At 34.2% G+C, this 24,186-nt stretch overlaps 11 protein-coding genes and 2 pseudogenes across 13 annotated transcripts, besides 1 other annotated feature; 8 read left to right on the top strand and 5 right to left on the bottom strand.

The window, feature by feature from the left end:
• Positions 1-14,430: part of a mobile genetic element that runs on past the window's edge.
• On the top strand, positions 739-1,584 carry TVAGG3_0901000 (annotated as a pseudogene). The gene has a single exon. A coding segment is annotated over exon 1 (846 nt).
• On the top strand, positions 2,464-2,976 carry TVAGG3_0900990 (annotated as a pseudogene). The gene has a single exon. A coding segment is annotated over exon 1 (513 nt).
• Positions 3,374-3,989, top strand: TVAGG3_0900980 (organellar and viral DNA polymerase type B; the record flags this gene model as incomplete). Its single annotated transcript, XM_051251313.1, has 1 exon — positions 3,374-3,989. A coding segment is annotated over one exon (616 nt), but the record flags the coding sequence as incomplete, so codon positions are not given.
• On the top strand, positions 4,010-4,258 carry TVAGG3_0900970 (organellar and viral DNA polymerase type B; the record flags this gene model as incomplete). Its single annotated transcript, XM_001297858.1, has 1 exon — positions 4,010-4,258. One exon carries the CDS (start codon positions 4,010-4,012, stop codon positions 4,256-4,258), a length of 249 nt encoding a protein of 82 aa, XP_001297859.1.
• TVAGG3_0900960 (organellar and viral DNA polymerase type B) lies at positions 4,895-5,509 on the top strand (the record flags this gene model as incomplete). The annotated part of the gene is made up of 1 exon (XM_001297857.1): positions 4,895-5,509. The coding sequence occupies one exon, from the start codon at positions 4,895-4,897 to the stop codon at positions 5,507-5,509; it is 615 nt and encodes a 204-aa protein (XP_001297858.1).
• On the top strand, positions 5,598-6,437 carry TVAGG3_0900950 (KilA, N-terminal/APSES-type HTH, DNA-binding family; the record flags this gene model as incomplete). Its single annotated transcript, XM_001297856.1, has 1 exon — positions 5,598-6,437. One exon carries the CDS (start codon positions 5,598-5,600, stop codon positions 6,435-6,437), a length of 840 nt encoding a protein of 279 aa, XP_001297857.1.
• TVAGG3_0900940 (uncharacterized protein) lies at positions 6,848-6,964 on the top strand (the record flags this gene model as incomplete). Its single annotated transcript, XM_051251312.1, has 1 exon — positions 6,848-6,964. One exon carries the CDS (start codon positions 6,848-6,850, stop codon positions 6,962-6,964), a length of 117 nt encoding a protein of 38 aa, XP_051076886.1.
• TVAGG3_0900930 (uncharacterized protein) lies at positions 7,849-8,297 on the top strand (the record flags this gene model as incomplete). The annotated part of the gene is made up of 1 exon (XM_001309195.2): positions 7,849-8,297. A coding segment is annotated over one exon (449 nt), but the record flags the coding sequence as incomplete, so codon positions are not given.
• TVAGG3_0900920 (protein of unknown function, DUF4106 family) lies at positions 10,837-11,373 on the bottom strand (the record flags this gene model as incomplete). The annotated part of the gene is made up of 1 exon (XM_051251311.1): positions 10,837-11,373. The coding sequence occupies one exon, from the start codon at positions 11,371-11,373 to the stop codon at positions 10,837-10,839; it is 537 nt and encodes a 178-aa protein (XP_051076885.1).
• Positions 11,750-12,403, bottom strand: TVAGG3_0900910 (protein of unknown function, DUF4106 family; the record flags this gene model as incomplete). The annotated part of the gene is made up of 1 exon (XM_051251310.1): positions 11,750-12,403. The coding sequence occupies one exon, from the start codon at positions 12,401-12,403 to the stop codon at positions 11,750-11,752; it is 654 nt and encodes a 217-aa protein (XP_051076884.1).
• Positions 14,431-16,558: 2,128 nt separating the features above from the next.
• On the bottom strand, positions 16,559-16,770 carry TVAGG3_0900890 (protein of unknown function, DUF4106 family; the record flags this gene model as incomplete). Its single annotated transcript, XM_051251309.1, has 1 exon — positions 16,559-16,770. A coding segment is annotated over one exon (212 nt), but the record flags the coding sequence as incomplete, so codon positions are not given.
• Positions 16,771-17,362: 592 nt separating this feature from the next.
• TVAGG3_0900880 (protein ubiquitination) lies at positions 17,363-18,829 on the bottom strand (the record flags this gene model as incomplete). The annotated part of the gene is made up of 1 exon (XM_001295013.1): positions 17,615-18,802. The coding sequence occupies one exon, from the start codon at positions 18,800-18,802 to the stop codon at positions 17,615-17,617; it is 1,188 nt and encodes a 395-aa protein (XP_001295014.1).
• A 274-nt stretch (positions 18,830-19,103) lies between these two features.
• TVAGG3_0900870 (armadillo (ARM) repeat-containing protein family) lies at positions 19,104-21,503 on the bottom strand (the record flags this gene model as incomplete). The annotated part of the gene is made up of 1 exon (XM_051251308.1): positions 19,121-20,149. One exon carries the CDS (start codon positions 20,147-20,149, stop codon positions 19,121-19,123), a length of 1,029 nt encoding a protein of 342 aa, XP_051076882.1.
• Positions 21,504-24,186: the final 2,683 nt, after the last annotated feature.

The raw sequence follows: 24,186 nt of genomic DNA, 5'->3' as shown, positions 1-24,186 counted from the left end.
AATTTCCAAACTGGACCATTGGTTGCGACAAGTTCGACTCAAACGAAAAGATATACTATGTCGACCTTAACGCTGCATACATGAGGTTTGTCCAATATATTCCGACTGGAATTCCAAACGAAGATGGTGAGTTCCCGGAAGGAACTATACAGTTGGAAAAGTCATACAACAACTGTATGATATTAGGAAAGCTTCAAACCCCAAACTTGCAATGACACTCAAATTGCTTATGAATTCGACATGGGGATATTCCATTAAGAAAACCTCAAAGATGAAGAGTAAACACTATGAGAAGGTCGACAACTTTGTTGAAAGGTTTTCTCCTTTTGTTTTGAAGTACGAGTTCACCGAAGGTCAAAATGGCTTAGTAACCACATTAAAACCTATTGTCGAACATTGGTCTTACCCTCAGTTCGCAAAGGCAGTCCTTGACAACTACAAAAATTCTTCTCCGAAGTCAAATCCAAAGTTTGGTTTACTATGAGAACATTGACGCACTCATGACGAACGAAGAAGGATACAACAAACTCATTGAAATGGGAATGTCGGTGAAAAGATGGGCTGTTTTAAGCTAGATAAGGTATTTTCCGAAGTTCATGTCCTCTCCAAGCGTAAGTACTGGGGCATACTTGAAGACGGCACAGAAATAAAACATTGCATGAAATAAAAAATTGCATGAAGTAAAAAATTGCATGAAGTAAAAACGTTTTTAAAACAGTATATTTTTACATATATAAAATGCTTCAGGTTGAAAAACAAAGAACAAAAGCAGCAGATACAAAACCGTTAGACTATATCTTTACAAATGCTGGTAGGAATATTTCAGATGAAGAAATTTCATCCCGAACTTACAGGTTTGACTATCCAATTCGTTGGCTTCAAAGTCCTTCAGATGCAAAGGCAATAGGATTTAGAAGAGTTTTGTTTTCAAATAGAACTAACGCGTTTATGTTCGCAGTATATTTTCATGGGCAGTATAAAGGTTCTGATGGTCTAATAGACAAATTTGACGAAATGAGGATCTTTACAATTCGTTCAGACGAAAGTCTTGAGAAAACTCTAAATGACTTTCAAACTCAAATGAACAAATACTACTGGGAATTTCAAGAAAAATACGACTCTTTACTAAATGGAACATACTATCTGAAACTAGAATATGACAAGATGAACTCCACCGTTTCATTTCAAAAGATTGAATTAACCCTCAAGAGATACAGAGTTTTATATTGGGGAGTAGACAAACGTTCTTGGGCACAATTTCTTCGGTTACTAAACCAGAACGAACCATTACCACCAGATGGTCCATTTAAATTTATACTCCCACCAGCAGATTTGACAGTTTATAGAAACGTGTTTGACCCTCAAATGTCATGTGTCATGCAAGTTTCAGTTCAAGCAACAACAGTTTTCTTTGTATCGGTAAGGACTTTTATGACTTTGCTTCTAAATTCTACGAACCACCTAGTAACAGTTTCTCTGACTTTCAAGTTTGGTTCACAACAAATGGTATGCAGCATATAATACCATTGTACTATGACTTTTATCTCGAATTGTCTTTCATATACAACTACGGAAAAGTGCTGAAAAAGTATTGAAAAAGTATTGAAAAATGAGTTTTGGTTGAAAAAAGAGGTGGAGCCAAAAGTGGCTCGACTTCAAAACAAGCATTTTGTGAAGAATATACCAACCGCCGGAATTCCGGCGGTTGCTTTTTATACAAAATTCAACAGGTGAATTTTCATGAATTTCCTTAAGACAGAAAAATATATTTTAGGTGGAACCAGGTCACTCGGTCACTCGGTCCCCAGGTCAATTTAACTTCTCTGAAAAAATGAGACAACATGACATTTAGACAACAACACAGGAAATAAACTTCTTCGTATATGTTTTGTCATGAATTTCATCGTAAATGTTTTGTTGAGACTTCTTCGTCAATGTTTTGTCATGACTTCTTCATCGTCAATGTTTTGTCATGACTTCTTCTTCGTATTCTTTCACCCGTTGAATTTTGTATAAAAAGCAACCCGCGGAATTCCGCGGGTTGGTATATTCTTCACAAAATGCTTGTTTTGAGGTCGAACCACTTTTGGCTCCACCGTATTTTTCAACCAAAACTCATTTTTTTCGGCAAAAATATATTTTAGGTTAGATGGTGAGATCTCAGAACTAGTCTTATACTGTTTCAAGACAATATTTGTACTGTTTCAAGACAATGTCCGACGGTTAAGCCACAAACGAATGTCCGACGGTTAAGCCACAAACGAATGTCCGACGTACCACCCAAAAATATTTTTATTTTATTGTAAGAACTGAAATGACAGTCGAAGCAAAAACGTTCACGAACAAATCTAATGGGAAACATTCACAAAAGGCACTTACAACGGTATTGAAGTCTTACGTAGAGACAAGGATGGTTATATAAATGTAACAAATATGTGTCAGCAGTTTAGGAAGGACTTTAGAAAGTTGTTGGAAAATAAGTCCTGGGAAGAGTATTTTAAGGCATTTTGTGAAGAATATACCAACCCGCGAATTCCGGCGGTTGCTTTTTATACAAAGTTCATGCAGGAATTCCGGATGAAATCAAACAGGTTAGAGGAATGTATGTAGACCCAAGACTCGTAAACTATATAGCAATGTGGGCTTCTCCAAAATATTGTATAAGCAGTTGGAAAAAATTCTGGACTCCATAGACAAGAAAGTTCATGAGAAATTAGATGAAGAAGAACTTGAAGATACAGTAGAGAATGCAAACCTTTGTTCGAACAAGAAGTTAGAAAAATGTGCGAAAAACAAATAGAACATGAACGTGAGATATGTTCTGGTTATAGAGATTCTCCATACGAACTAGACCAATGGGAACAAGAAGATTTAAAGAGAGAATTTAGAGAATATGAACTCGCTAAGATAGCATTAGAAGCTGCAGAAAAGAAGTTAAAAGTTTGGGGTCGTTTTGTACAAAAATATTGTGAGTAAATGAACCATTTCTTTTTATTGAATTCGGCAAAAATATATTTTAGGTGGAACCAGGTCCCTCGGTCCCTCGGTCAACTAACATCTTTTTGAAAATGGTGACAACATGACATTTTGACAACAACACAGGAAATAGACTTCATCGTATATGTTTTGTCATGATTTCATCGTAAATGTTTTGTCATGACTTCTTCATCGTATTCTTTCACCCGTTGAATTTTGTATAAAAAAGCAACCGCCGGAATTCCGGCGGTTGGTATATTCTTCACAAAATGCTTGTTTTGAGGTCGAGCCACTTTTGGCTCCACCGTAGAAAACACACAAAACTCTTGAATTTTCCCGAAATAAAATATATTTTAGTTTTTTTTAAAAAATATTTTTTTATTTTTATTGTAAGAACATGTTAGCAACAACAGCACCAAACTCGTTAGTCATGAACCCAACTTCAATGTTAGTAGAGATGAAAAGCTTCATTCCTTCTTCATATACTTTCGAAACAGAAATCCAGAAGATAAAGCAAGAACTTCTCCAAGGAGATTTAGACTGTAGTGCGAAAGATGAAACAAATGAAGAATATCTTTATGAAATGCAGGATATTATTGACCATCTACCTAAACTTCCTAAAATACAACAACAAAAGCTTACTATTCCAGAATTCGATGAAATAGAAGTCAAAGCAACTGACTCAGTAGAAATAAAGAAGTTCATACGAAAGGTAAACTATGAGTTTCTTGGATTTCATTGCAACCACAAAGTCATGGATATTGACATATATAAATCTGGTGAGTTTAAGACCTACGACAACTTTGTTTCGTTAGTTGCAAAATGTGTATGGCAGATAAGAGATAAAGATAGAAGAGGTAAAGTATGGAACGGACAAATAAAACCAGCAACTTTTGAGTTAAAGAAAACCATTTACGCCTTAGTCATACTTGCAGGACAAATTTCAATGTACAATGCTAAAATGAACCCACAATGTTCTAAATGTAAAGCAGCAACAAGGAAATATAACTACTCCGTCAAAGAGATAGAACGTATGCGAAACGACTATGCTGACTTAAAGAAAGAAGTAGAGAAACCAGCAGAAGATAAAATGGACATGTTGACATTTCTGAACAAAAACTATCCAACTGCTGACGATTTCCTTCTATCTGACGTCAAGAAGAAATATAAAGAAACCTTCGGCATAGTTAAAACTTTTGATATCCTTCGTGAAGAAATAGAAGCTACAAAACTGTTTAAAGTCATGAACCATCACAACATATACCATGTAAAACGCTTGTGAAACTTTATGGTAGAAATATATTTTTGTCTGATTTACGCTCATTACGATGAAATCATGACAAAACATTTACGAAGAAGTCTATTTCCTGTGTTGTTGTCAAAATGTCATGTTGTCACACTTTTTCAGAGAAGTTCATTTAACCGAGTGACCGAGTGACCTGGTGACACCTAAAATATATTTTTGCTGAAAAAAAATGACCAAATTTCATGAATTTCCTCATATGTTTGCGACCCTCGGAAAACCGAGGGTCGAGATTCCGTACGAAAATCGTAAAAAAAACACATGAAAATCGTGAAAAATTGCGAGTAGGGAAAAAACCCCGGTCGCCAAAACTCTATGAAAACAGTGAAGAACAGCGAGTACGTAAAAAACCGTAGTCGCCTAAAACTCATGAAAATCGTAAAAATTTGCCATGCTGCTCTTCTGAGTTCGTCGGTATTTTGGAAGTGTTGCACCTTCGAGTCTTCTGACATGAAAAAATGACCAAATTTCATTATATAACTGTATTTTTTTGACGAAGAGAACTTTTGCACTTCGTAAAAAAAATCCCTGAAATCATATCTTTTATACAAGATAGAAAAATTAAAGTTAGTTTTATTTTTTTTTATTTTTTTATTTTGTATGTAAGAACAGAAAATGACAAACACTGAGTTTGAAACAGTTAAAAAGATAGACAATGAGACCAAGGTGGTTAGAATAGGTGATTTAAACGTAAGATACTCAAAGAAATACAAAAAATATTCTTTGTCAGACATTTTAACACTATCTGGAAAGAAAACATCCCACGACTGGGTTAGAAATGCTTCAACTCAGAAAATTTTGACAAAAAATCCTGAGCTTATGATATCGGTAAGATTCTATGGAACAAGAGCATATCTCATCGACAAAAGTCTTATACCAGTAGTTTTGTTCTGGATTGACCCAGTTGTTGGATATAATTTCATAACATATGGTTCATTCGATACGGAACGTTGCAGTGAAGGCTTACTTTACATCGTTCAGAAACCGAAGGACTTCAATACAAAGAGATATAAGATAGGAAGAACATTTAATATAACTCAAAGATATGACAGTATAGTCAATAGAGTCAAGGTTGCGTTTGTTAACGATATGAGAGCTGCTGAAACAGAACTACTTGAAAAGTTTGAGAAATTGTATGGTGCTCCCACGAAAGGTAAAGAAACGTTTGAAGTAGATGAGATCGACAAAGCTATAAAATTATTTGACGAAGTTGCTGAAAAATACATGTAAAGCGTTTATTTTTGGTCTTTTGTGAAAGCCAGAAAATAACGCTAATTTTATTTTTATTTTATTTTTTATTTTGTATGTAAGAACAGAAATGTCAACAACAGAGAACACAACAACTGCTATCGTTCATGAAGCCATAAGTGAAGAATACGAGTGGGTTCAGTATAACAAACAGTTACGTCTCATTCGTTCGGTCAAAGATGACATGTACCAAATGCAAAGTATTTTGACAGCATGTTTTGCTCCAGATACCAAGCTTCCTAAAGACTGGTTTAGGAACCAAAGCACTATTGAACTATTAAATGAAGCACAGCGAGACATACTTTTTTCTGAAAATCGTGAAGAACAGCGAGTGGGAGAAAAAACCCAGTCGCCAAAACTCTATGAAAATCGTGAAAAATTGCCAAATGGTTTGAGAGGTTGGTATGTACATAGACTTCTCGTAAATAATGTGGCACAATGGGCTTCAGCTCGCTATTCATGGTATGTTTGTAAACTTCTTGACGAACTTCACAGACAAGAACGTGAAGAGCTAGAGAACAAGCTTGAAGCAAAAGACAAAAACATACAGAAAAGAATACCACGTTCGGTACCAAAAGGAAAGGAAAAGAACTATAAGTATATGATTTACACTGAAGAGATGGAAAATGAAGAAGACAGAGATATGGTTATGTTGCATTTAGTCAGAAGAAACAACAAAAGCTTTTACGACCTTGCTAAGATTTACAAATCTGACAGAAATTGGTTCTATCGCGAAAACTTACCGATTTCAATGACACCAAATGAAGATGTTAAACAGATAGTTCAAGATACGTTACCTCAAACACACTATGATATGAAAGGTTGTACAATACTTACATTCAAAGAAGATTTACCGCTACTGAAAGAAAAAATAACAGAGTATTTTGACAACTTCAAAGAGGAAGAGTAAATGAACCATATATTTTTCAAGCTTGACACCAAAGATGGCTCAGGTAGCTCTATAAGGTAAATTGTCTTGTCAAATCCTTCTGGCATTCCGAGTCCTTCCATCCGACAGGAAAAAAATTTCCCGACAACTGGAAAAAAATTTCCTTCCAACAGGAAAAAAATTTCCTTCCAACTGGAAAAAATTTTCCTTCCGACAGGAAAAATTTTTCCTGTTGTTCGTCCGTAAACCATTCAAATTTTCGAAAATTGAGAACTTTTTGGCCGACCTTCAGAAAAAGTTTTTCCTTCCGACAGAAAAAGTTTTTTCTTCCGACAGGAAAAAAATTTCCGGACAACTGGAAAAGTTCTTCCTTCCGACAGGACACAAACGGATGACTGGAAGAACTCTTCCTTCCGACAGGACACAAACGGATGGCTGACATTCCTCTTCCTGAATGCCTTCCAAAGCCAGAAGAACCGACAGCCCCAGCACCACAACAGACTAAGACAAACACTTACATTTTTCAAGCTTGTCTTGAAACAATTTGAACTTTGTTTGCGTAGATATGAATTCTGAAAGAAGTATGAGGGTCTTGTATGACTTTGTACTTCTCCCATAGTTCATGTCTGTCAAACTTACCTGCCATGGACTCTTTCATAAGTTCCATGAAATCGTCTTCGGACAATCCGGGGAAAAGTATAATATCAGTAAGTATTCTCTTTACATCCTTACTTAAACTCTTGGCTGTCTGTACACAAATGACAACTGAAATGTTAAAGTGTCTGAGCTTCTTAAGAATTCGACACATGTCTTGTTCTCTGTTCTTTAACAAAGGATGAGAAGCAAAGTCATCTAAGATAAAGACATCTGTGAGGGTAAGTCTTCCAATCGTAAGATTGCAATTTCTTCAAATGTATTCTATCTCTTTCTGTTTGTTTCTGAAGTGTTTCTTCTCTAATATTCTCTGCATTTCCTCATTTGGGTCTTTAAACTTAGAATTTATATACTCATTTATAGCATTGTACTTCAAAACTCTTCTTTGGTACTTCTTTATCCAATCTAACAACTCAGAGTCTTTTATACATACTAACTTAGACTTTTTTATAATATCTTTGAACGAATTTACGGTTGGTCAAATTGACCAGAAGTACTACAAATGACTACTAACTCATAGAATGGTTCTTCTCATCTAGTTCTTGTTGTTGTGCAGCCATTTTAAGATAAGTGAAAGTCTTACCCGACCCAGGTGGTGCAATATTAGACCTGTTATACCATTCTGAGCAAATAGGAACTTGTCATGTATGGGTTTTATCTGAGCATTTTCCAACTTCCTCTGTTCTTATTTAAAAACATTCTCAAATTTCTTGTCAATGTCAGCAAACTTTTTTTCTAACATATTTTTAGAAAATTAAAAATTTTTATCTTTTAGAAAATGTCTAGCGATTTCGCCATCTATATTCGAGACAAGCTTTTCGACAGCAAAACATCTGTCGACCATAAAATCTTACATAGTGTAAACAAGAAAGGTGAATTTGTTCTAAAGTTCTGTTTCTGGGAATATGACAAGAACCATAAAACATTAAGCAGAGCAGTCTTAAAATTTGTCAATGACAGACTTGTTGACAGAGATGACGCCTCTTGGAGAGATGAAGTCCAACAAAACTTCTTAGAATGCAAAGAAGACACATGCGCTGTTCTTGAAGATGAAATAGAAAACAGAATAGAAGAGCTATTAAAGGACAAAGACCTTTTACAAAAATATGGTTCTGAGAAGTTTGATATAACTCCACCAGAAAAAGAAGAGAGAAAAGAAAGAAAAGAAAGTAGAAGAAAGAAGAAAGAACCAGAGCCATTCCAGAGAAGGGGAGATATGACATGTAAAAATAAAATTTTATTTTTAGAACATTTCTGGGTCAATGTCAATGTTCTCTTCCTCTTTAGGAGCAAACACTGCTTAGACTCTAAAATCTTTTTACCCAATTTACCTTGAACTTCAACTATCTTTAGACTCATAATATTCATAGTCGTCTGCTTTCTTTGTTTCATAAGGTATAACAAGTTTGTATGCTTTGCCTTCTTTAAGGCTTGAAAACCTTCTGTCAAAACTTTCTTTGACTGTTAACAAACCTTCTATGTCTAAGTCTTCAAATTTCGCACCATTTTTAGTCACAATAGCAAACTTAACTGTTCGATGTTCCAAACTTTGTCAAATGTAGACTTTTCAAAATTGGTAGAAGTAAACATTCAAATATGCGAATGGGTCTAGTTCTTCTTTAAGTCCTGACATGTACTTGTTGACTGAGATGAATTTTGTCATCTTTTCTATCGGATAAAAAAAAATTTTTTTTTAAAATTTACTCAGAAAATTTTTCTTTGTATATACACCATTCTGTACGTCTAAAAGACTTTTGACATTTGCCAAGAATGTTCGTTTAGACGCTGCATATAACCATACTCTTGACAATACTGTTTATACGAATCGTACAATGACCTTTCATCTAAACACTCAAAGTCAGTTTCATCTATGAACAGTTCATATACACTCTTGTTTGCTTCTAACAATGTTTGTCTCTCTTCGGTATGTGGAATTTGTCTTGGATTGAACTTAGAAATATCTAATGTCATGAAATATGAGAACAAGTGTTGTGAAAAGTTATGTCAAAGTTTCTGCTAAGTCGTCAAAATATTCTGTATCTTGCATATGAGATCTGACGTTCTGACAACTACATATCTTCTGTCAGAACTTTCTAACTCATCGGAACGGCGTTGTTTGAAACCATGACGAAGTTTGCAACATTTTCACAAACTCTTTTGGTCTCTATACTTTTTTCAACAACTCCAACTTTGTCTGTTATAAGACTCTTCAAAGCATCTGAGTTCAAAACTTTGTTGTATCTATACTTTGAAGTTCGTTACATACTATAAGTTTCATATTCTCTATTGAAGAGTTAAACTTTACCGCAGATGTTTTCTAAGTTTGTCATATTCGGGTTCGAATAGCCTCTAACAGTTTGCACAAATATCTGTAAAGAAAGTGTTCTTACCTGTTCCTTGTTTTCCAATTACAATGAGAGCAGTTTCATTTTTAGCACTTGGATGTTGTAAGATTTTGCAAACCAACATAAGATATACTCATAGACTCTTTCGTTCCATTGCATATAATTTCTTTGACATGGTCTAACCAAGCTTCGATAACATTTTCTTTCCATTCTACTTGTTCGTATATTTATATCCAGTGAAGATAGAATAGAAGTTTGGAGAAGGTGTATAGAACTTTATACCACGAACTGAAAAATCTTCAAGTTTGACAATAAGATATCCCAAGCATCTAACATCTTCATGCCAACTTGTACGACTTTATTTTCTTAAGTTTCTGTTTACATTCTTGTTTCTGAAACTATTGTCGCTTTAGGTTTGTTAAAGACTACATCCCATTCTTTCATGACATAACATTCTGGGCAGAGTCAACATAAATGACTAAACGTTTCAAATTCTCGACTGCTTTGTTATAGTCTCTAAATGGACACATATTTCTGAAGGCTTGGAAGTCATAAAAATCTGAAACGTCTATTCTGTACATTTTTATAAAAATAAAAAAAAATATTTTTTTATTCTTGACTTTGTTGTGCATTTGTTCCATTTGTTGCATTTGTTGTTCTTGAGCTATTTGTTGTTGAAGTTGTTCTTGTAGTACAATACTTTCACCAGTTGCATCTTCCAATTCGAAACTTTCTGCCGTCATTGACAAATACATAGGACATAAAAAGTTTACAGGAACAAAGTTTGCGTCAACTAAGGTTAAGTTTATGTTTTGCTAAAGTGTTTGAGTTTACTAAAGCTTGAAAACTCTGCATTCGAATGAACAATAGGCAAACCAGCAGAGAATGTGTTGTTTATACGCATAAGTATCTTTTGGTCATAGTAGTTTCTGTCGACATTCGAATAGCACTTTGAACCTAAGTTTGAAACAATATATAAAATAGGTGTACTTAAAGTCAATGGAACAGACAAACCTTGTATGACACCTTTTCCTGTTATAGGAAACTGTTGGTAGTAAAAACCAGATATAAGTTTTGTATTATAGCTCATATCGTTTATAGTAAACTCAGTCGGACATCCAAACATAATGAAACCTGCTCTAGTTGCAGCACATGTTACATCCGTCCTTAAAGTATTAAATAAGTCAACAAAACCTGTTGGTGGTATATCTGAGTAAGTATCTTCAAAGGAGTATTTTTTACCATTCACAACAACAAAGTCTTCTGGTGTCAAAAGAGCAAAACAGGCTTTAGTCGTCATTGTGTTTAAGGTTAGTTTACAATATCGTCCTTGAGGACTTTGTAAGTTTGTTGTTATAGAATTATATGACTCAGGGTTTTTAGTCGTAATAGTATAAACCACTATGTCTTCTGCCATTTACTTAGCAACTAAATTTTAATGAAATGTTGTGGTCGTCAAATATTTTTATAACGTCTGGGAAACTATATTTTAAGTTCAACGTTTCACCTCCTTTCATAACGTATATCTTGTCAATGACATTATATGAAACACCACAGCAAGCAATGTCGGGTTCTATTTCTTTGATGTTTATATCGTCTGCCTCTGTCAAAAGTTTCAATAGTTCTTTCAAAACTTCATGAGGTGCAATGACATATGAGTTCACTTTTACAGGGTTGTGTTCGACCAAGTTTAACATTATACCTAAAGCTTGACAAATCTTCTCCTGAGTTTTAAGTTTGTCTTTCAGTTGTTGGTAGTCGTTTCGAATATCTGCAACAGAACTTAAGTCTCTGCTAACTTCAGGATATGTTGGTTGTTCTTTTACAGGAACTATTGTTATACCATCTTCGTCTTCGTATGGTTTCCCCACTTCAACATCTCTTTCTTTGACATTGACAACAACACTTTGACTGTTTGTTTGAGTTGGTGAATTTAACTTCACATCTGCCACCGCCATTAAACCTTTTGAAACACTTACGCTTCTATTTTTCGGAAATGACATTTTACTTAGAATAAAAAGATGGACGTATTTGAGTATCTCTTCGAATTGAAGCAAAACAAAGTTTACACACACAAACAATACAAGTTCATTGACAGAATAGTTCTTTATACAAACAATGGAAAATGTTATAGAATAGCAGTCTTTGCTGAACCAAAATATTTTCATAAAGCAAAGAAAGTTGGTATAACCGAAATGGTGAAAGTTCTTGAAGCAGACAAAAATATAACAACAAAACTGACCGATATTTCTAAAGGTAAGTTTATAATACAATATTATATCAAAACTGGCGTACTGTCAATATTTGACGGAGAGAAGTCAGTTCAAGAACAACTTACTGACCTGCTGCCAAAATCTGCTCGATGGAAGCTGTCGTTATACCAATCTGAGGAGCCCCAGCAGGTTTCATCGAACGAATCTTCAAAAGAGCATCTTCCGTGAAAAGTGCTATTGGTTTTGTAAACTTCTTTGCTTTCAATTCATCTGGACCGTCTCTGTCACCAGTATATTGTATTTGAACTGTACCAACAGTTGAAATACCACCCATAAAGTCTTCTGAGTCAGCAAATGGAATGCCAAGCCAAAAGTTTGAACGGTCTCTATTTGTATATTGAGTTTTTTGAGCTCCTGTATGGGTCCATACTTTCACATATGGCATAATAGAACTTTGCATTTCAGGGTTAATGGTTGTTGTGAAGTTGTTGTTAAAGTTCATAGCATCTAATGTCAAGTTGTATGACCTCATATCCTCAACTGTAGAATATTCTTCTCTTGGATAATATTTGCCATCTATGTTTATATGATATTTAATACCAGGGTTGTAGAAACAAGAATAGTCATTTATAGTTCGTCTGAACAGTACAAACATAGTATCTGCATGTTTCATTGCAGTTGTTAAGGCAATATCTGTTCTTGCACCTGGGTCAGCACTTTGGTTTCCAACTTCACCTGCAAAGTCTTTGACAGATATTTGGTGTATAGGGAACATAAGTGGAACTGCAATATATTTGGCAGCTAAAGCATTTGAAATATCTGGGTCCAACATATAGACTGCAAGTCTGCTTTCTATTCTCTTGCATTCAAACTTTTCGCATGTGAACTTAACTGGGTCCCAAGCAGTTCCAGCAGCATTGAAGTAGTAGTTTACATCAGTGTTGAGGTTTGAGAAACCAAAGTCTAAGTCAACTTTGTCTTTGCAAAAGTCACAGAACTTGGCTCCACCAGTTCCAGCTACAGCAATGCTGAATGGGTCTTGTGTTGGTGCAATGACTAAGTTATTTTTGCTTGGAGTAAGTTCGATAGAAATTTTTCCTGCCCAGTTTGGCAAGTATCTTAAAAACCTGAAGATGAGGAAAGATGACAAAGGAACTCTAAGTTTCAGTTTTACTTTGGTTACTGCTGCTGCAGTTTGTCCAGAAAGGTTAACAAACTCCTGGAACGTTAGGGTCAAGTCTTCTTATTTTCTCAATAGTTGCATACTGGTCTGTTTGTTCTCTAGCTTGTGGTTGTACTGAGTTTCTCAAAGCGAACCATTCATAGTTTGCCCAGGTTACTGTTTGAACTAAGTCAGAGTTAGAATATATCTTATATCCCATGAAAACTTCTGGAGCATATTGGTATCCGACATAGAAAATTCCATTGCAACCTTTCTTGTCAGACAACTTGGCAGAAGGTTTTATTTCAATGTCTTGTTCCACGTATAAGAATGAGTTGTCAATAGAAATAATATGAAACCTGTCGCAAGCAATATCTACTGTTGTTGAAGAACCTTCTCCAAACTCACCTACGTTTCCATAAGAAACAGCAGTTGTATATTCGTAAGTTCCAGGAACTATTTCTGACCTTCTAATGGCATTGTCGCATTCGTTATACCATTCGGAAACATTTCCATTCATGGCATCCAAAACTGTTGGCGTTATATTCTGAGCGGCGTACATTTCATATGGGTAAAAATATAGAATAGTTGGGTTTATGTGTCATAATAGAACCCACGTGGACCAAGCTTTACTTTCTTCCTGACTGAGTTTTTAACTCTTCTTTTTCCTTCATTGCCACTACTTTCACTAGATGAAATTACTTCTTCACTACTTTCACTTTGTTCTACTCTTCTCTTCTTCTTTGGTGTCGCTTTTGGTAACTTGCCCTCTGCTTCAAGTTGTTGCATCTTTGCCTCATGTTCACCTAGTATGTTGTAAATTTCCCATGTCCTTTTTGCCTTTGGGCTCTGGTCGCCCATCTCAGGTAACCTATATCCTAGAAAGAGTTTGTCATAGTTTGTATTTGAGTCGTTGCGTATTGTTTGCATGACTCTTTCCTGAGTTTCCGGTTCAAGCTCTTCAAACAGTGCCTGTCCATATGGAATATGCTCGTTTCCAAATATATGTTTTTGTAGCCATTCTGGTTTTCTTTCCATGTTACCAACTATATCTTTTGTGAATGGGAAAGCTTTTACCCAATCTTTCAGTCTTGCGTCGTTTATTTCTGTAGTTGGTTTTATTTTGTCAAGGAACATGTTTTTCAATACTAACATTTCATTTGGTACTGTCAATTTGAGTTTTCTTAAATATTCATCCCTTCTCAGTTCATCGTCTGCAAAGTAAGTTTTTATGACATTTTGCAAACTTTCGTTTGCAAGGTCATGTACAATAGGTTCTCTTCCTTCTCTCTCCCTAACTTCTTTCTAAACTCTTCACCAAATATACCATCTCTATGGTTCTGTGTAGTTCTTTGAGATAAATGTTCTAGAACGTCAGGTGTTATATTTCCATCAGCCATGTTCATTTCATACTGGTCCAAAATATCTGCATGTTTCATATCTTTCAATGGCATTAAAGCCGCGCTTAAAATACCAGCTATATCTCGTTCACCATTGACTTCCATTGCGTCTACAACTTCTTGGAATTGTGGTTGTAAGTTTATGAACCACCTATCCGGATTAGCTTTATGACCCCATCTCATTGTAGTTCCATCGTCTGCAGAAACAAAAGTAGGTTTGTTTCCATCTTGGTTAGGTTCTGAATGAACTTTAAACAATGTTTCATTTCTATATGTTTTCTTGAAATTTAACCTTTTATTTTCACCGAGTTCATCCGAAGATTGAACGTTAAATGCTCGTAAGTAAAAAGGGTTGTTGTATTTGTGTACATTTTCTTTCAGTTCTTCCATTCTATGCTGAATATTTTCATCTGGTGTTGGAGTCTTTTGTATGTCGGCAAACATTTTTCGATATTCTTCTACTATGTCAGCCGAATTTTTTTTAGACTCTTGGAAATATTCCATATTCTCCGCATACTCTTGTTGAGGGTCAAGATTTTTCGGCTGTTCCAAATCTTCATCTAGTTCTGTGAAGTTAGTTTCCAAAGGAGGGACTTGTTCGTTTCCTTCAGGCTCTTCTAGCTGTTGTTGCTGAACTATTTCATCCATGTCTGGTTGTATCTGAAATTCTTCCTGTGGAGTTTCTTGTACCTCATCTGCTGGCATTTCATATATTCCGAGACGGTTTTTAGCAAATTCCCTATTTAAGTCATCCGCATTCATAAGCCTTTCTTCTTTCGTTCCGTCTCTATTTTTTACGCGTTTTATGAAGAGAGTTGAATCGTCATTTAGCTCTGACATCAAATATCTCGGAGTAAATTCATCCATGTCATTTGGATGATATGCTATTAAATCATATCCCTTAGTGAGCTTGTATTTTCCAGGTTTGAGATTATATTCGATTTGGTGCTGAGTCATAAAGCTAAATAGGTTCGGGTCAGTATTTCCTTCATTGAACTTTCTAATAGCTTCTTTATATCTGTCACTAAAGTCAATAGTATCTGGGTAACCATACTCTTCTTTAAGCATTTTTAAGAATTCTTGGTTTCCTTGTTCTCTACTTCTTTTATGTCCTTGCTCTGTTTGTGGTTGTTGTTGTTGTGCAGGGTTTTGAACTGTTGGTTGTTGTGCTGATTGTGGAGGTGGTTGTTGTGCAGGGTTTTGAACTGTTGGTTGTTGTGTTGGTTGTTGTGTTGGTTGTTGTGTTGGTTGTTGTGTTGGTTGTTGTGTTGGTTTTGGTGCATGCCTGTGTCTGTGTCCATGTGACGATGTAAATGTTTTAGGTAGTCCTGGTGCAGGTGCTTCTCTTGGAGGGTTTGGTGGTATATAAGTTCCACTAGCTAGTATATAAGTTCCACCAGCTGGTATATAAGTTCCACCAGCTGGCACATATGTTCCATCTGCAGCGTAATGTCCTACCTGACTTTTCGTTTTTAAGAAAGCATTTACTAGGTCTGTTTTGGTCTGTTGTAACTCTTTTTCTTGACTTTTCACAACAGTTGCTCTAACGGCGTCATAGGCACTTTGAACTGCCTGTCTCGTTGCTGCATCTGTTATTTTCGTCATATTTTGTGCTACTTCTTTTAACTCTTTGTCGAAACCTTCAGACTTCAGTTTCTTTCCAGATGAGAAGTCGTTCACTTGTTTCACCTTACTATGAAGAGCTTCGAAGGCGTTCTTAAAGTCAGCATTTGTTAAAGCTTCATTTGAACTGTCTTCATCCGCTTGTATTTTTGTCCTTATTGACCCTATAAGCTGGGCTGCTTTAGCGTTGGCTTGGGCATCTAACCAGTCATTGTTAGCTTTTATATATTCTGCGCTTTTCATTGCCTTTTGCATGGCTGCGTCGTTATTTTTACTTTCTTGTGCTAAGTTTTCATACTGTACGGTTTGGTTTTGCAACTGTAAAAGTTTTTCTGCCTTTACATTTGCTTCAACTTCTTTTTTATACTCATCGCTATCCATATATGTCTTCAGGGCTTTTTGTTTTATCTCTTCATCTTTCAGTACTTTATATTGAGTAGTATGGTTTTTCAAATTTAAAACATCTTGTTCCATTTTTGCTACTTCTGCTGCTTTTTCTGACACTTTTTTCGAATATTCCTCTGTACTTAGTTCTTTCAGTTGTTCTTCTTTCTTCTTTTTCTCTACGTTTAACTCATTGAGTTTCTTTGTGTGTCTGTCATATTCTAGTTTCTTTTCGTTTTCACCTATTTGCTTCTGTATGTCTATGTTTGACTTTTTGACATCTGTTATTTGATTTTTGAGTGAACTCAAATTCATTTGACTTTGAGGGTTATAGGCTGTTCCGTCTGCAGCTCCACCATAGCCTGCCATTTTCGCTAAAAGTGCCGCTCTTAAACCTCCACTCTGTGCACCAACAACTCGGTTTAAAAGCATAGGATTGCTTGACATTTGTTGCAACATAGTGGGGTCATTCAGCATTTGTTGTTGCAACTGTTGTTGTGGTGTCAGTCTTACTATTGGATGTTTCAATGCTCTCTTCCTCTTACGTATATTCTTACGTAGCTTACGTGGCATTTTAAGTGAAGTTAAAAAGCGGCTTTTGACAGATGTTTGTATGACACTTTCTCCGGTTTATAGGACCTCTCTCATATTCTATCTTGTCATATCTAAACTCATAGTCATGTATGTCCTCTAACCATCTCATAACGGTTTCCAAACCACTTTTATCGGATGTAAAGTAAAAACATGGATGGTTATGTAAAACGTCTAAAGTTTCTAAAGAGTCTCTCAAAGTATACTTCCTTGGAACGCCCGTAACTTTTCTGTAGCGACGATAGACCCTTACTTGTCCGGACATAGTTATACTATTTTGAGTCCTCTACAAAAAAAGTCAACAGCAACGACTTTCAAAAATTTTATGGGCTAGAAGGGGCGCAGCCCCTGGGAAGCCCCCTATACCCAAAAAAACCTCATTTTATATAAACTGCATTTTATACTAACATCTTCGGGGCTAGAGGGCACGAAGTGCCTGGAGGCCCCAATACCTTTTTTTTTTTAATAATGGATCTACTCCACTCATATAGTTTCTAAAAGTTTTTTCAAAAAAAAAAGCAATTGCCACTACTCTTTTTTACCACAATTCAATTTTTTTACAAAATAAAAAATTCGAGGTGAAAATAATTTAGGAAATATTATAGCACATATAAAAATTTCAAAGATTCAAACAAAATTGAGAGCACGCTATGATTCAAATTGAGCAACTATGATTCAGCTCAACCACCTATAAAATAAAGAAATTTACAGTCTCAGTATGCTCCAGTTTTAAGGAAACAAATACTTATATTATATATAGGGGAAAAATATTAACTTTATCTTTTGTAACAATGATTGAGAGATAATAACCAAATACATCAACAAATTATTTTCTTGCAATTGATAATAAATATTCTCTTACTGCTCCTTTCGAACAATCAAGTGCTGTTTTTCCTTCATTATTCTTTGCTTCTTTATCAGCTCCAACTGAGATAAGATATTTAACAACTTCAAGATTATCATATGATGATGCCTCAATGAGTGGAGTAGATCCATCATTATTCTTTGCTTCTTTATTAGCTCCAACTGAGATAAGATATTGAACAATTTCAAGATAACCATGATATGATGCATAAATGAGTGGAGTAGATCCATAATTATTCTTTGCTTCTTTATTAGCTCCAACTGAGATAAGATATTGAACAACTTCAAGATGACCATTATATGATGCATAAATGAGTGGAGTAGATCCATAATTATTCTTTGCTTCTTTATTAGCTCCAACTGAGATAAGATATTGAACAACTTCAAGATGACCAAAATATGATGCACAAAATAGAGCTGTACGACCATTTTTGTCTTTGATTTCTTTGTCACAGCCACATTCAATGAGAGATTTAACAAGTCTCAGATTTCCTTGTAAAGATGCATAATGAAGTACATTTGTACCATAATAATGACCATGATTTTGTTTTTTCCAAAGTTCTTCTTCACATGCTTTTTGCATCATTTTTTGATTTCCTTTTTCTGAAATTTCTTCAAAGAATTTGTAGATTTGATTGAAATCTTCAGAATTTTTAAGTTCCGAAATTTTCGAAAGAAATTCTTTTGGTAAATCGTTTCCTTCTTTCTCTTTTAGTTGAGAGTGAAGAGTTTGCATCTCTTTCTCAACGTTTTCTTTTTCTTTTTGGATCTGATTTAAATCTGCTTGAAGTTTTTCGATTTTATGTGCTGTAATGGATTGATCCTTTTGCAATTGTTCTAAAAAGACAATAATTCCTTCGAAAACTCGCATCTTCATGTACTTTTGAACTGATTTAAGTGTTGAAACGGCATCTTGTAGGTTGTTTATTGAAACATTTGCATTTCGAGTGCAGGCATACAATTCACGTGCTGAAATGACAGAATGAGATTGCGCAAGAAGAGAATTGAACTCGTCAGGTGTTAAATTCGCGAATTTCATGATTGATTCGATATCTTCGACTTCGAATGTGCTAAAGAGATTATCCGCTTCAATATAATCTTTGATATGTGAGCCAATATATTCGTAGTTCAGAACAATTCCCTGACTCATTAAAATTTGTAAAGTGGTAAATTTATGGAATCCACATAATGATAATTATGAATATTCATTTATTTCCGATTACATTTTTATATGACTTGTCCGCAAAACATTCAATACACTGAGAATAAATTACATGGCATTTGTCGTCAAATGCCATGTAAAACTCTCAAAAGTTGAGCCCCTTATTGCTGGGTGAAATCACCCATGTTACAATGTATATTGACTATAAGAAAGGCTACGATTATCTGAAATTGATGCTTTTCCTACAATCAATTTTGAAGATATTTTATAAATATATTTTTTTATAACAAAAAAAACAAAATAATTTTAAGGATTAAGCGCAGTTAGGATGTCTTTAAGTATCAATAACGATTTCTCTGATAAATCAGCATCATAAAGTGACAAAAGAATGTCAACATCCAAATTTTCTCTTAATAACTCAATTGGCAGCCTGAAAAACAGTATAGAAATAGAAACAAGTATGAATTCAGTCAGATCTTGTCTGTTTTCATCCAAAACATTAATCAAATCGCTGATTATCTTCATTTGATCGAGATTTTCGAAAAATGAAGGATCAGAAACTTGAATTAACCTCGACATCAACGCGCAAGCAGCTTCTTGTATGCTGAACTGTGCATACGACATGAAATCAATGACATTAAAGACTAATCCGTCTTTGATAAAAAAAGTATGAGCGAGAAAAGGAGCTCTTTCAAGGAGATGACTCAAGAAAATCAATATATCCCGACATAAATCGCTTTTAGCAGTCGAAATGTTGACTTGCACGCGTGGAAAAGGAATAAAATTTTCAAAATCAAAGTCATCGGGTAAAACAAACAAAAGAGAGTTAAGAACAGAATATGCAACAGATATATGCATGGCTAATGTGGAAAAAAGTGACGCTAAAACGTTTTTTTGGTGATATTCAGGGTCATTCAAGTATCTTTGGATAATTGGCTGCATATTGAGCTGTATTGCACGGGAAAGTATATAAATAACTCCATCGTTGATGCTTAAATCGATGTCAGTTCCTGTTTTTGACTTGAAAAATGTCCAAAGGTCTTCCATGACGTTTTCGTCGTCTTGCGGCAGTAACTCGAGTATACTGTTGATGTATTTGATGTCTGATGGTATAACTTCTTCTGTATCTTTCGGAATAAAAAATTCAAAAAATTGTAAAAAAAGTTTTGGATGTAATTCAGAGAGTGTTGCGACCAGGTCCTTGCAGGATTTGATGGCGTAGTAGTTTGTTGAGTTCAAAATCTCTAAATACAATTGAATTTTATCTTCTTCAATAAGGAAATGGCTTTTATCGGGGAACTTCGCTGAAAGGAAACTCAGTATCTGTAATGACATCACCTCCTTTTTTTGTGTAATATTCTTTTATAGATAAAATGGCATCTTTAAATTTTTTCTCGAATAATGGGGAATACTGGTGTTTCCCTCAATGCGAGCGCGAGCGAACGCGAACACTTTACGATAGCGAGCGCGAGTGAGCACTTTTTCCCTTATATGGTAAGCATATAAATCTATAGGCATATGCACCATTGCAAAACTATCTTATAAGACATTGGTTTATTTACAAATTTCAGATAAAATGCATTTTTTAATTGAAATTTCATCAAATATATTCAAAATATATTAGTCACTTTTTGAGAGGAGGGACGACGATTAAAAAGTGAGTATATATATTTTAATAGTTGCTTGATACTTTTTCGGGCTTATTTATAAGCCCGTAAAAAGTATCACAACTATTTGCAAACTAATAAGACAAGAAATACTCTTCAAAAAAGAAGTACTGACACATTTGACTAGTAATGAAATTAAAAAAGAAAAAAAAATTAACTTCCGTCTCATTATCTTTGATAATTTTTCATGCCAAACCAAATTAGAGAGCATCAAACTTTAAAAACCGAAATGTCTGGTCTATGCTTTAAATATTATCATAAAATAGAGTAGATTTTTCAACTATTTCGAATACGGCATAATTTCAAAAATACAATTTTGATTCAGCAGTATATAACAAATTGAATTCATTATTGATGTAAGCAAAAACACAAGAGTTTAATGACTATTTATCGATGATTTTATCCTTATTCTATTCAAATAAAAATTTTTCTTTTGATATACACCGAAGGATCAGGCGAGAAATAATGCATCATGATACGATTGCAAACCAAACCATTAATTAAATTTTTTGGTTCACAATAAATTTATTTTAACAATTCGCTACGGCGAACTTTGATTTTCCGAGATGCAATGAATTTTATATCAAATAAATACCAGCAAGTATGCTATCCTTCAAATGCGAGCTTGAAAATACGTGAGTTACAAAATACCCTATATTTCCAACTCTTGGAAAATTTTCATGACCCCTACCCAGGGTCCTAAAATGGGTATTTTCCTCACACAGACACCGTGGTTTTTTGAGCCGGGAAATAAATAGCGCAGACAGTTTCTACATATAGAGACATGCTTATACTTAGAGTTTGACGGGAATCTAAAGTGATTTTTTTCTGCATCGCGAAATCTAATGCAATCTCAAAATCATGAAGAAACTGCGAATCGGAGCGCAATTTTTAATATGTTAATATATAAAGGTACCCCTACTACTGCAAATGCTTCAAATGAAAATCTAAGAAATCAGATTAATTTGATCACATTAGTATAGTATTGGTCAAACCAAAAACTCATATGTTGATATATAGCCTATGATATTCATATTATCTACTTTTCATTGAATTACATAAGATTTAATAATCTCATAAATATTCTTTTTAATTTTCCGAATTCCGTGTGCATTTAGATTGCCCATACCTGTATATAATAATTCTAGAATGGTTTGGTTAGATATTAAGTTTTTTAGATTAATATTTTAACATTTTGATAAAACAAGCATTTGTTCCATTTTAGAATCGCCATTGAACTCTGTTTGACTAACATGATGTTGTATGATCAAATAAATTCTAACTTCATGAGATAAATTTTGAAATTAGAAAATGCGATATCTGACTCAAATATTTATATGAACACATTTAACATTCAATGATAAACTAAAGTACTATACAGCAGATTCGATTTGGCTTATATTTTATATAATCAACTAATAATCCTATAAAATTGTGCTATTCACGTTGCTCAAAGATGTATTGAACATTCACTACTTGTGTATTGATAAAATTAGATATAGATTCTAATGTAAATCGATATTTTGAAAATTCATATATATTTTGTCTTGGTTTGGCATTTGATCGTGTTGAAACCGGAATTGCAATATATATCATCTAAATATATAACTATCAAAATATGAGCTATAGATTTTTAAATTATTCTCCTGAATATGAGTGACTAACATAATTATATTGAATTGAGTAGTAAGAATCTTAAATATTAGAATCTGACGATAATTTATTATAACTGTATAAAGGAACAAGACTATAAATGATGATGAAAATAAAGATTAAATTTAAATCGGAAAATTTGAAAACATTAAGTGTATTGTGCACTCTTGTCGGTCACAGTGTCTCATTCCGGGAGACATTGTCATGCATGTCTCCCAGAATGAGACAATCTTCTGCAATCAGAATGTGATGCAACTTTGAGCGACAAGAGTGTATTGTGCACTCTTGTCGGTCACAGTGTCTCATTCCGGGAGACATTGCCTCTGAATGTCTCCCAGAATGAGACAATCTTCTGCAATCAGAATGTGATTGCAAAACTTTGAGCGACAAGAGTGTGTTATCCACAATATTTGTTTATATACTATGTTTTTTAGATCAAATCCTTTACATACAATTGTTCAAATATAATTTTCTCCATTTAATATTTATTTTATATTTTTTGTGCTTTATATAACTTATGGCGTCTACCGAACTATTTTACAGACTCTTCTGAGCTCTTCCCACATATAAACATGTGACAATAACACATATATACTCCCTTCATATTCTGATCTCATGACATATTACCCCAAAAACTATATTTATACAACACACCTCATAAAGTCTGATTTTACCCCTATCTAAGCGTTCAAAACCTATTTTCCCCGCGTAATCTGATTCTTCTGGCTCTGCTGATTCGATTTCTGCTGTCAGATCGTGAAAATATGCATCACACAATGAGATAAACGCAAATTACCTAACTTAATATTTTCCTTAAAATTTCTCTTCAAGTTCATACTGAAACAACATCTTTTTTTGAAAATACAATTTTTTCAAAAAATGTATGAATTCAAAAGTGCATACTATATCTAGTCATTACTCAACATTAATTTTGTATTTTAGTTTTTAAGATATTCATTTTATTATCCGTCTTATTCAGAAAATTAAATATATTTGTGAGGGAAAACGGAGGAAATAATAAATATGTCAAGATCGAGGAATTGACAATTTTAAGGAAAATATTAAGTTAGGTAATTTGCGTTTATCTCATTGTGTGATGCATATTTTCACGATCTGACAGCAGAAATCGAATCAGCAGAGCCAGAAGAATCAGATTACGCGGGGAAAATAGGTTTTGAACGCTTAGATAGGGGTAAAATCAGACTTTATGAGGTGTGTTGTATAAATATAGTTTTTGGGGTAATATGTCATGAGATCAGAATATGAAGGGAGTATATATGTGTTATTGTCACATGTTTATATGTGGGAAGAGCTCAGAAGAGTCTGTAAAATAGTTCGGTAGACGCCATAAGTTATATAAAGCACAAAAAATATAAAATAAATATTAAATGGAGAAAATTATATTTGAACAATTGTATGTAAAGGATTTGATCTAAAAAACATAGTATATAAACAAATATTGTGGATAACACACTCTTGTCGCTCAAAGTTTTGCAATCACATTCTGATTGCAGAAGATTGTCTCATTCTGGGAGACATTCAGAGGCAATGTCTCCCGGAATGAGACACTGTGACCGACAAGAGTGCACAATACACTCTTGTCGCTCAAAGTTTTGCAATCACATTCTGATTGCAGAAGATTGTCTCATTCTGGGAGACATGCAATGACAATATCTCCCGGAATGAGACACTGTGACCGACAAGAGTGCACAATACACTTAATGTTTTCAAATTTTCCGATTTAAATTTAATCTTTATTTTCATCATCATTTATAGTCTTGTTCCTTTATAAAGTTATAATAAATTATCGTCAGATTCTAATATTTAAGATTTTTACTACTCAATTCAATATAATTATGTTAGTCACTCATATTCAGGAGAATAATTTAAAAATCTATAGATCATATTTTGATAGTTATATATTTAGATGATATATATTGCAATTCCGGTTTCAACACGATCAAATGCCAAACCAAGACAAAATATATATGAATTTTCAAAATATCGATTTACATTAGAATCTATATCTAATTTTATCAATACACAAGTAGT

Source organism: Trichomonas vaginalis, chromosome I (assembly GCF_026262505.1).
Source record: "Trichomonas vaginalis G3 chromosome I, whole genome shotgun sequence".
Classification (NCBI taxonomy): domain Eukaryota; phylum Parabasalia; order Trichomonadida; family Trichomonadidae; genus Trichomonas; species Trichomonas vaginalis.
The sequence above is the reverse complement of the archived record's forward strand: the minus strand, read 5'-3'. Positions and strand labels throughout refer to the sequence as shown.